Below are 12,121 nucleotides of genomic sequence, written 5' to 3' on the forward strand. Positions count from 1 at the left end.
GCCGCTGCCCCCGCTCACACCCCCTGAGCGGGCGCTGCAGTACGGGCACCGCTTGCTTCGGCCTTAGGTGGAGACCTTCTAGCCCTGCGGGTTCCGGAGATTGATCGCTGTTATCTCGTGTTACTTCTGAAGCAGCGGGATCACGCTCGTGTGCCACGCTGTCCCACACGTCTGGCTGTATTTGGTTTTAGAGACATTTGTGCCGTGGCTCACACCCACAGAGCCACGCTTGCCCGGCAGGACTCGCTATTCAGCCTTTTTTAAAGCATGGGGATTTAATAATGCTTTTCGGTACTTACTTGCACGTGTTGCGCTGGTCTAGAGGCGGCGGGAGCAGGAGGGAAGCAAGGCGTCTGTGCGGAGCGTACCAGGTGTTGTGGGGCTTGCGTCGCTGTGCTGGGTGATGCTGCGCTAACCAGCGCAGGAGAGAAGCTGCAGCAAGGGCTGGGGGAGAAATGTGGTGAAAGATGTTCTAATGGGCCCTTACGGTTTTAGGCAGTTCCCGTTTTTGGAACAGAGACGCCAGGCTAGATAGGAATCTGTCAGCGTTGGTTTAAGTGTAATTCTTGCTTGGGAGTGGCTTAGGCTAATCCAGTGGTTTTTAACATACTTACTTTTGTATTGACTTTCTTGAGTACTTTTCAAAAAGGTTTGCAGACCGCCTATTTAGAACTGCTAGATTAGAGACTCTTCAGTATATTTGTCTCATGTTTGCTCTTTTTCCTAAAATACTTTCCGAGCTTTTAATAGTCACTGAGAGAGAGGCTGAAGAGACTACAGCTGTCTAATACCCTGCGAGGTGCTCTCTTACAGCGATCCCATGCAGTGCATCTGGGACGCTGGACTGGATGGTGTGATTTCCATTCTGGGAATGCCTCTTAACAGCAGATGGAGCCTAGATAATTGGCTTAGATGCAGGGTATAGGTATGCTGTTAAAGGTTTTATATGCGCTCAATTGTTTTGCACTTTTTAACATAACTATTAAATGTTTAGTAAATAAATAAAACTACTAAAAAAATGTAGTGTGTGTAGCCTCTGCTTAGTTGTGAGAGACTCGGAATATCTTGGTAATGTTAATAAACTTGATTAACAACTGCTGCTTTCCTTACTGAAGCTTTTTTCCTCTTGAGTTTTTTGTTTGCTTTTTGATGTATCCCCTGCTAAGATATATAAACTTTATGCTTGTGCTTGTAGCTTGTTGATGTCCTGTTGCTACTAATATCTAACATGCTGGCATTTGCTAAACAGAAAAAATAATTAGCTGCTCACCAGGATTTATATTTATCTAAGGAATTAAGCACTGAGGATTTCTAGTGTTGAAGAAGTCGCTAGCTGGAAGAGCTAGTCAATGAATATGTTTGAGCCTTACTTTTCTACAGACTGTACTTAAATCCATAATAAACATCCAGAGCAAAACTTGTTCCTGTTGGAAGGCAGATTTGTAAAAGTAAATCTGCTTCCTCTCTTTTCTTTAGGACGGCCTTAGCGAGATTTCGGCAAGCTCAGCTTGAGGAAGGAAAAGTTAAGGTATGGTGTAAAAAACCTAAATCTTTGTTAGCTCTAGTCAAGAGTGGAATGCAAGCCGTGTACAGAGCTGCGTGACAGCTGTCAGAAAGGTCACGTGCCCGATACAGGTATCCTGTAGGAGTCTGACATCAGTCATCTGGAAGGCAGCTGAAGTAGGGACTGTATTTCACAGTGACACAAAACAGAAACGGTAAATAGAATTTTCTTAACTGAATAACCTGTTTAAAAGTGTATGTATATGTATGTTTCAGTTGGCTTCGCTGCCGAGAAGAAAGTGCAAATTGAACATCACTTAATTTTTTTATGCAATGTAGGTAGAATCTGTAATAGTTTGAAAAAAAACCCAAACTACAATAATGCTATAAATAGAGGCAGCACGCTGGGCAGAGAATGAAAATTATTTTGAGACTGAGGTTATCTTCTTCTGCAACCACTTATGCAAATTGATGCACATACACTTATTTTTACTGACAGTAATCATAAGGTTTGTTTGGATTTCTTCCCAGAAGAGGTAGAAAAATCCTTCTCATAATCTTGTTCATTGGTAATATTCTGACAAAACAGTAACCATGAAACAGAGGGCCTTCAGGATCATTGTGAACTCGAGGCTTGCATGAGACATAACACTGGCGTGTTATTAACCCAACACATGATAGCTGTGCATCTGTTCATAATTGTCTTCACTGTCATGCAGCTTTTTTTTTGATTGGTGTAAGACTGACAAAAAAAATGGACTTAGCAACTTCGTCATTTAAAAAAACCCCACCACTATAATGAAAGAAATAGCACCCCTAAACCCACACAGAACCTTAGAGACTGATTCTCAACTATCTCTGGATATTCCTGTACATTTTTCACTGAATCATAACTCAAATTGCAAGAATATTTATGTGGGGATCAGTGTGTTCTCAAAAACTTTTTTTGGACAGGTTTATAATTTTTAATTTTGGGTGACTGATGAAGCAATTCTGGAAATTAACTGAGGTGTCCTATGTTTGCACCTTAAGAAATGATGTTTTACACATAAGTGTGAGCAATATGAAACGCTAAAGTGGAAAATAACAGTTTGGGGGAGCTGTAGTGGAAAAGATTCTATAAACAACAGCCAGAGAATAAGACGGAATAGAGTTTCTGGTATATTATGTGAAGGAAGGCTTTTTAATATATGAAAGGTAGAGCTGTGGAAGTACTAAAAGGACTTTTTAAAAGGGACTATTTAAAATAACTGCACACAGAGTCCTAGAGGTAAGATGAAGTCAAGCAAGTAAGCAAGTCAACGGAATGTGAAGAAGGTTGGGAAGAAGGTGTTTTGGATAAACTGTAGTTGGGAGAGTACAAAACAAAATAATCTTGGAAAAAAATTACAGTATTTTGGGTAGTAGCAATTGGGAAAGAAAGGCCTAAACTACTTGGAAAACAGCAGATTTTATTTAGATGCTAGTATATTGAAAATGATGTTGTAATTCAGCTGTCGTAAATGGAACATTATTGGTATTGGAGAGGATTGTGGGGTGATTTGAAAAAACAGGTGACAGATTTTGTTTTGAATAAAGTGGATTTAAGTAGATTGTTATATTCTGTATAAATTACAGAATTAAACTATGTGATAGTTTAATTTGGCAGGGCTGTAAATCGTCATTGTTTTCCACTTAATAAAAATCGGTGGGAGCAGAAGGCACTGGAGCTTGGTAGCATAGTTTGGGATTAATCAAGCAATAAAGTCTACATGAAATGCTGTGAATATATTGATGCTAGTTAAAACTTCATGGTGTGTGGCTTTCTGTCAAACAGGAACGAAGACCTTTCCTTGCATCAGAGTGTAATGAATTGCCTAAAGCTGAGAAATGGAGGCGACAGGTAATGTCAAGCTATAGATTTTTCAAATTCTATACTAGGTAGAAGTTTAGCACTTCCTATTTAGACAGCCTGCTTACAAATATTTTTCAGACTTCTTCAGTATACTGACAGTTAAATCACAGAATAATTTAGATTGGAAGGCCATATAGTTCACCACAACGTTCAAAGTAGGTCCTACCACATCAAGTTGCTCAGGGCTGTGTCCAGCTGAGTTTTGAACGTCTTCAGGGATTTGGATTCCACAACTTTTTGGGGCCCCTGTTCCAGTGTTTGTATACCTTCTCAATGATTCTTTTTCCCCCTTTAATTTAATCAGAACTTCCCCTGTTCCAACTTATGTTTGTTGCTACTTGTCCTACTGTCGTGCACCTCTCAAACAGTCTGGCTCTGTCTTCTCTGTACCCTCCACTAGGTAGTTGAAGACAGCAATAGGTTATTCCCTTTTCGTCTTCTCTCAAGGAGGATCAAACCCAGTTCTCTCTCAGCCTTTCCCTGTACTTCATGTGCTCCTGCCCTCATCGCATGTACAGCTGTAAAAATGTTTCCTTGGTTTTTAAGCTTCTGAGGTACTATATTTGTGTCTAAATACAATCTGTGTTGATATTTGAAATTGATAGGCTCAGGTCCATTTTCTAGGTCAAAAAGCCAACTTAGAAGTTGGATCTTTCTAGGGGGGTTTTTCGCCTTTTCTAGCCTTTTTGGTTTTTTGAGAAATTCACTTCTGTGTTCTTATTTAACTAGATCATTGGGGAAATTTCCAAGAAAGTGGCACAGATTCAAAATGGTAAGATTTTTCTAATTACTTTTTATTTTTTTGAATCTCCAGTCTTAAACAGTTACAATGTGAAAATCATATTTCATGTGAACTATACTGTTTCCATTGCATAAATTCTGAAATTACTCTGGCGCTTCTAGTGAGCTGCCTAATTTATTGCCTTTTTCCCCTCTAACAGCTGGATTAGGTGAATTCAGAATTCGGGACCTGAACGACGAAATAAACAAACTTCTGAGGGAGAAAGGACACTGGGAATTCAGAATAAAGGAGCTAGGAGGTCCTGATTATGCTGTAAGTGTAGATTATTTTGTACTACATGGTTGTTCTGCTTACAAGTAAAGTGACTAATAAGAAAAATCAGTGCAACGTTTAGTTAACCATGTATTACTTGGCCGACGTTTATTAGAGAGGAACTTTATTCAGCCCCTAAAAATGTTAGGTTGTGTTAGAAGAAATATTTGTTTCCATGATAAGCAAATCAGACTTTTTTCATTTGGAACACCGGTTCAAGGGGTCTTGCCTTCCTGTTAAGAGTTTACAGCAATGGTCTGATTTTACCCATCAGTAGGTGTTGTTTTTGTATATTGTACTCTTATCAGTCTGTAGAAGGGTTTTCACTTGGCTCACCTCGTTACTGCTGAAAATGAAATAATGACACTAGCTCTCACTTGCCAAACATCAAAAGTATGCTTATTGTCAGATTTAGTAGTGTTTGTTTATCTGATATATACTAGTATACCTGAATATACTAGTACAGAGAATAAGACAGGTTTATATATTTTGTGAAGCTTAATCTGGTATGGGCATTCTGTGGTTTGCACGGTCATTTTAAACGTGTGATTTGTAGTACAAGTAGAGAACCTGTATAAAAATGAGCTATGAGGGCATTTTACTTGTAGGGTAATTTGAACTGTATAGCATATCTTCTTTCTCAATCCTTTAATCTATTAAAATGCCTAGCAAAACAGGAAATACAAGATGCAAAAGGAATAAAATTTTAGGCAATAAACTCTGTTTATTTTCCAGCGGATTGGACCGAAAATGTTAGATCATGAAGGGAAAGAAGTTCCAGGAAACAGAGGTTACAAATATTTTGGAGCTGCAAAGGATTTACCAGGAGTTAGAGAACTTTTTGAAAAGGAACGTAAGTAAATAGCAAGTCTTCCCAGACATGAATCTACGTAGTGGTATATCTTGAGTAAAATGTCTGCTGTAGTGTGTGGGGAATGCTAGTAACAGCATATTCTTTCCTTTAGCTGTCTTAGATCAGCTAAAGGAAACGCTGAACTCAATTAATTAAACGCTATTTCTTTGGGCAAAGAACACCTTTGGCTGTTTGCAATTAAAGAAATTACTCTTTTCTAAGAGTAAAGTCTCTCTTCTACTGGGAGTTCCAAGTGGTAAGGACTGATGTTTTATAGAAACTTCCCAGCATAACAGGTTAACTTTATTAACTTTATATAAGTTCTAAATAGTACTCTGAGTTCAGAATTTTACAAAAAAAAAAAAAGGGAAGTTGGCTTGAACATAATTTTAGAAGCAGGTATCAGCTCTCATAATAGGAAAAACTAGATGTAAGTGGATAAAACTGTATATATTGATCTGTCATAGAATGAGTGGGAATTACTTGGACCCAAAAGTGAAGCAGGCCTACTGAATCGGCTCATTCTTATTGCCATCTGACAAGAAAAATTATGGGAAGTACTACGTGATCTGGGGGAGCTTGGGACAGTTTTTTAGTTCCTTTCATAGAGTAGTCTTGCTTAGTACTGGGACTCCAGTACAGGGGGGAAAAACAACCACATGCATGACCGTGTACAACTGCCATAGGATGGGAACTCTGCAATATGAAGCTTTGGGTCATGTATTCAAACTGTTTTGTGCAGGCCAAAGTAAAATACCAGTACTCCTGATATGGACCGCGGTTCAGATCATGCATGGGTTATTAGCTGAAGCGAGGTAGCTGTAGTATCTGTGAGGTTGATAGGAACGGGGAATGCACAGCAAGCTATCAAGATGGACCTGGATGAATGACAGCCGTGTGTTCTTTCAGCTCTCCCACCACCTCGGAAAACTCGAGCCGAGCTTATGAAAGCCATTGATGCAGAATACTATGGCTACAGGGATGAAGATGATGGTATTCTGGAGCCACTCGAACAAGAACATGAAAGGAAAGGTATGTGAGATTCAAAACCTGCATAAATCGGTCCAGGAAGGGGTGGTGATGGACTCTGAAGCTAAGATATCTTTTTTTTCCCTGCGAGTGTTGTCTTGTGCTTAGCTGTCAGATTTCATCTGTCACATAGCTATCCAAATCACTATTGTGTAAGGCATTTCAGGAGTGAGTGAGTGTGCTTTATAGTTTGCTTTCATCTTTACTACCGCTAATGATTTAATATTGTCAGCAAGTGATTCGCTATTGAAGCAAAATCGCCTTTTTCCCCCCACCTTTTTCATGCTTAAGAATGTAAGAGTAGGTTGCAGCCGGGAGATCTATCAAACTCAAGTGGTTATCTCCCTCCTTTGTGAAAGCTGACCATACCATCCGTTTCCTGTCTTACCTAATTATTTATCCATAAACATAGCTGTTTAGTTTTCTTGGAGATTAGAGGGGACCTTCTGGAAACCCTGAAGTCTAGGTGGCCTATGTTAATTTATCCACATGTCATCTATCTTGGAACTTCAACTCGTTTGTGAATTTTTTTTCCTTTGAAACCCATGCTTTCTCAGTAGATAATAGTTATCCGTGTGTCTGCTCACTGAGTTCTCTAGTTTTGTTTCTACTGACTTGTCCGGTAAGACATCAGGATTATGAGTCTAATTCCTGAAACCCTCTTTAAAATTCAGCACTGTGTGCCATCTTCTGGTATTTGTGTAGCTTTAAGCAAGAGGCCACCCACCACCTTTAAGAGCTTAGCTGTTTTCTAAATAGTCCTTTCAGTGCTTCTGGTGAACATTGTCTGATCCTGGCAATTCGTTGCTGTTTGCATTATGTGTTTGTTTTATAATCTCTTCTTCTGAAGCTTCATCTGCAGGCAGATCCTCAGTGCTCTGTAGGACATGTCCTAGTATAGGAACCCTTGGCCGGCTTTTCCACAGAACACAGCAGACAAAACAATTGGTTTTTGCTTGAGTAGTGCTTCTTTTTGTATACAATTCTCTATCTGGAATTAGAGAGAAAAACTTTAAACGAAACTGCAGGAGGTGACTTGTTAAATGATTGTAAGTTGTTGAGCTTGTAACTGTCACCAATACTTAGTAGGTCTTGGTGTGGTCATCCACTTCTTATATTTATCCGTTCCCCTTGTGTGAGATCTTCATACTATTATGTGTTAGAGGTCATACCTTGTCAGTTAGGTTATAGGACAGGGAGGGAAGAGGGGAGTAAAGGAAATTTTCACTTATCTGTGTCCTGCAGCATAGCTTAGAGCCTTAAACCAAGTGAATGGTAGCTGGCTGGCAGAAAATTGATAGGGAAGTTGTGTGGTGTGGCGCTCCCAGAAAGGCATCCCACTCTGTTCAACTTGCACACCTTGCTAATTGCAGACAGGAGAGGTAGCTCATCTGGATTCATACGGTTATTTAAGAAAATTATCATCTTTGGTGCCACTTGAAATAACAAGGCTAGAGATGCTAACAGAACCAATAAGTGTACTATTAATGTACAATTAATGTACTATTAATGCACAATAGCTAAGATTCTCTTAGGGTCACTTGTTGTCTAGGCTCTTGTAGTTTTTACCTTGTTATCAGAGGAGTTAAATTGTTGTGAAGCAAAGTATTGAAAAAACTTCTTAGTTTGGGGCATCTTTTCTGTTATGAAACCACATAAAAATGCAGCTGCGTGCCACTAGTTAGTTAGATTTTGCTTTCTCGGGGAGAATGTTTAAATGTTTAGTCTTTGAGAGCTAGGGGGAATGACTGCTGGCTTCCATAGTTGTAGGCATTTCATACTGCCTAGTTGCATTATTCTTGCAGCTCCCTAGGATTTTTATCTACTGGTGATGTCACTGATTAAGCTTCTTAAAACTTGTTTTAGCGCTCTTATTAGCACTGTGCTGTGCAGTAGAGATACAGCAGCCTAACAGCTCCTAGCTAGCAGGAGTTACAGAATTGGAATCGTGCTACAAAATAAGAGAAAGACATTACGAGATGAAAAGAAAGAGACTTATGTGGGTGGTCACTCTGAGGAGCGTAATCATGTTTAATTACATGATGATCAACATTCCTATAGCTGTTGACATGCTACAGAGCTGTAAGAGCCACTTAGCCTGGTCATGTGACCCTCCGTTATTCAGTTCAGAAAGTGGATTGTTATTTATCTATGACATGTAGAGTCTAAAATGTACCTGAATTAAGGCATTAGCAAGTACCACACTTTCACAATGCTAGCATTGGGTTTTGCTCAGACTACGTTGATATGTTTTATTAGATACTACATCAAGGTTCTACAGTAAGTGTGTGTTACCGATACAGAGGATTTAAGCACGAAGTTTCAGTCTTGGAAAAGCTTTGGAAATAGGAGACAAATCAAGGGAGCTCTAATTTCAATTGCTGCAGAACTGCTGTCAAGGAAACTGGGGCTACAGCTGGACCACACTGCTTTAACTTGCTCTCAGATACACTTGCCGTTTTCCTTTGCTAACCAGTTATAGCAGAAGCAGTGGAAAAATGGAAAATGGAGAGAGAAGCACGACTTGCAAGAGGTGAGGAGGACGAGGAGGAGGAAGTAAATATCTATGCTGTCAACGATGATGAGGTATGTGATCGCTAAGGGGATGTAACATTTCACATGTCTTCTACACTGCCTTCTTGGAAATAGAGTTATTTTGCCGAGAATCTGTCTGCTGCTGCATTCTGCCCTTCTCTCTGCCTAACTTACACAATCGTCCCTGTTTAGTAAAAATCAGTAGTAGATGAGTACGCTTGGCCCAAGTTTAGAGAGCGATGAAAGCTGGCAGCTAGGAAAGACTTTACCTGAGTGAGAAACAACTAACAGCTGAGACCTTGTTGTGATTTAACTGTCACTGCCTGGGATGCTGATATTTGTAAGGTGAAGTGTTGCTAACAGAACACTGATCAGTCTTGCTTCTAAGCACAATCTACATCAGTAACAGCACAAGTATTTTTGTGTATAGTATAATTTCATACTGTCAATGCGTAGCAAAACCAAGGGTTGCCAGGGTCTTGTTTAGAGTTGAATCCTGATGCAGCAAGGCTTTGCTGATGCTGCAGTCACTGCTGTGACATGGTTCTTGCCTCTTTCTTCTCCCTGCTCCCAATGCCAGTAAGCGAAGTGAGGGACATTGCTGCCACTCTCCAAGATCTGTAAAAGGGATACTGGAAACTAGTTTTTATTTCGCAGTACCTTAGTGGGTTTATCACAAGAATAAAAAGGAGAGAGTCCATAAGGTAAAACTGGTGGTTACTTCAGTATGCTGTTTTATTTGTATTATCTCATGATTCATAAGCCCAGCTCTCAGGTGTGAGAAAGAAGCAGTACAGAGCTATTCAGGGAAGTGGTACAAATATTTTTAAAGCACTTGCTTACTTCTCAGTTAGCTGGCTCCTCTTTTGTTTATAGCTTTGCTATGGAGGCCAGAGAGATATGGAAGAGGAGGGAATATAGCTTTACATTCATGCCCATGCTACAGCAGAGGAAAAGCCATATGAAGAATGAAAGCAATGATTCTGAAAATGTCAAGGAGCAGGATCTGAATGTGATGCTTGTCATTTCTTTCTTGTTTGGTCCTATTCACCTATTTCTTGTGTTTGTAGCGTTGATCATGCTCTTACCTGGTTCCTTCTGGCAAAGCAAGTAAAAAGGTGTTTTTGATGACCCCTTCAAAAAGTAAACTTGATGTGGCTTAATTTTTTTTTTTTAGTCTGATGAGGAAGGTGGCAAGGAAAAAGAAGGTGAAGAAGGCCAACAGAAATTTATTGCACATGTTCCAGTGCCATCTCAACAGGAGGTACGACATAAGAAAGCTAAGTTGCAGAGATGCATTCTGGCTATTGCAAGATTGAGATCTTAACTTGTGGCAGGTCATCAGTAAAAATGTCATCGATTTGTTATTTCTGTGACTTGACTCTGCAGCTGTTTAATCCTCTTGCAAATGCTGTGGAACTGGCCAGAATTATGGTACCATTGCTATAACCCTTTTCATCTGAGAATTTCCAAAACCTTCACAAGTATTACATAAATTGGAAAGTGGTGTTGTATTATGGTCAAGATAACCCTGATTGTCTACTATATCATTACTGCGCTTTTCTGCTGACGGTCTAACTTTTTTTTAATTTAATGGGATGATTTCTGAATTGCAGGGTTTGCTCTCATAAGTTTTCTAAACTTATTTTGGTGGCATGACCTTGAATTGACTGTTACATTTTGAAACTGCTCTGGGGTATATATTACTTAACAGTGACAGGTTGTTTGAGTAGGCAAGAAGGTTCTGGAGTTATGTATCTTTTGGTAGGTATGCCTTTACATCACACAGATAGCATGTGGCAGTTTGTCCCCTGCTGTCATCTTGTCAGATAACAAAGCTGTATTCTGCTGTGAAGTCATGATCCTGCACATTCAACAAAACATTCATGTAATGGCTTGTCAAAACTGTAGGGGAGAAATAATGATTAAAAACATTGCTCTCTGGCCGATGGTATTCTCCTAATGAAGACAGCATAACTGAGAGTCAAAACTGGCTTTCTAATACATAACCACTGATTTACATAGCAACCTTTTCTAATTAGACAGTAGTCAGTGTAATCTTTTCTCTTCTAGTGGCAAATCACTCCATACCTTATGCCTATGGGATTATGCTTCTAGATTCTAAATTACAAAAAGCTAAGGTTCAGAACACTTATTTTTGAGAGATGCTTGTGCAATTTGGACAAATATAAAACTGATTAAAACAAGTCTTGCAGGTTGCTATTAGTAGATCTTTAAAGCACGCGCTTGTTAAAGAATCGTGTTGCTGGCACTTACAGACAACATTTAAGTAAGAGGTTCATAGCTGTTGCTAATGTGAAAGGCACGCTCACTAAACTGTTATTTTGACTAGTGTGGCATAACTCCACTTGTTCTCCATTTGTTAAAGGTATATCCAAGACAATTGTTTGAAACAAAATTCAAGTGACTGTACTGAGAGTAAAATAAAATTGCAGCTAACATCCTAATTAAAAAGGATAGGAGCATAGATCTGAAACGGAGGCATGTATTTTACTGCTTCTTTTGAATTCCATGAGCTTTAGTTGAATATTAAAAAGATACTCCTGACTCATCTTAATTCAACTACTTTTACACTAGTAATGCCTCTTAACTTTCACAGTCTGTTTCTTGCGGTTTTTTTCCTCCTGTCTTAATAGCTAAGCATGCTAGGTTTTGGCATCTCAAGCTGAATGTCATCCTGGTTTTATATTTGCAGATTGAGGAAGCTCTTGTACGGAGAAAGAAGATGGAGCTTCTTCAGAAGTATGCCAGTGAAACCCTCATGGCACAGAGTGAAGAAGCAAAAACGCTTTTAGGATTGTAACATTGCACCAGTATGTCCTGGTTTTTATATAATCCATCTTAAAGCAACAGGTTCATGTATTCTGGTCACTTTTAGGTCTGAAAGTCCCTTTAGATGTTAAGAGTAAACTGATGAAGTTACAGTGTATTCTGTAGAAGGAAAACTATCATTCTGGTTTATCCACTGAGATGACTTGCATTTCAGTGCTGAAAAAGATCAAACCTAAGTTAACTTGTCTTTACATCTTTAGCTACTGTCTTCAATTCTTTCACTTTGTAAAACGGTCTGTGCAGTGGTGCCTCTTACAGATAGAACCACAAACCCAGTGACTCCTTAAATCTTGAAGGAAAACTGACTGATGCTACTGCCATTCTGTCTGCTGTATCCTGACTGTAAGTGTGCACATCTTCCTCGTGTTGATTTTTGCTGACCTGAGTCCAGAACTAACTT

The 12,121-nt window shown here is 39.3% G+C and overlaps 1 protein-coding gene across 1 annotated transcript; it reads left to right on the plus strand.

Annotated features, from left to right (window-relative positions):
* Positions 1-1,476: 1,476 nt before the first annotated feature.
* LOC104071774 (pre-mRNA-splicing factor ISY1 homolog) lies at positions 1,477-11,798 on the plus strand (the record flags this gene model as incomplete). The annotated part of the gene is made up of 9 exons (XM_009576319.1): positions 1,477-1,528; positions 3,320-3,385; positions 4,127-4,169; positions 4,339-4,451; positions 5,187-5,304; positions 6,214-6,336; positions 8,810-8,919; positions 10,046-10,132; positions 11,585-11,798. Coding segments are annotated over 9 exons (820 nt in total), but the record flags the coding sequence as incomplete, so codon positions are not given.
* Positions 11,799-12,121: the final 323 nt, after the last annotated feature.

The sequence above is a fragment of the Fulmarus glacialis genome, unplaced genomic scaffold (genome assembly GCF_000690835.1).
Source record: "Fulmarus glacialis isolate BGI_N327 unplaced genomic scaffold, ASM69083v1 scaffold33634, whole genome shotgun sequence".
NCBI lineage: Eukaryota > Metazoa > Chordata > Aves > Procellariiformes > Procellariidae > Fulmarus > Fulmarus glacialis.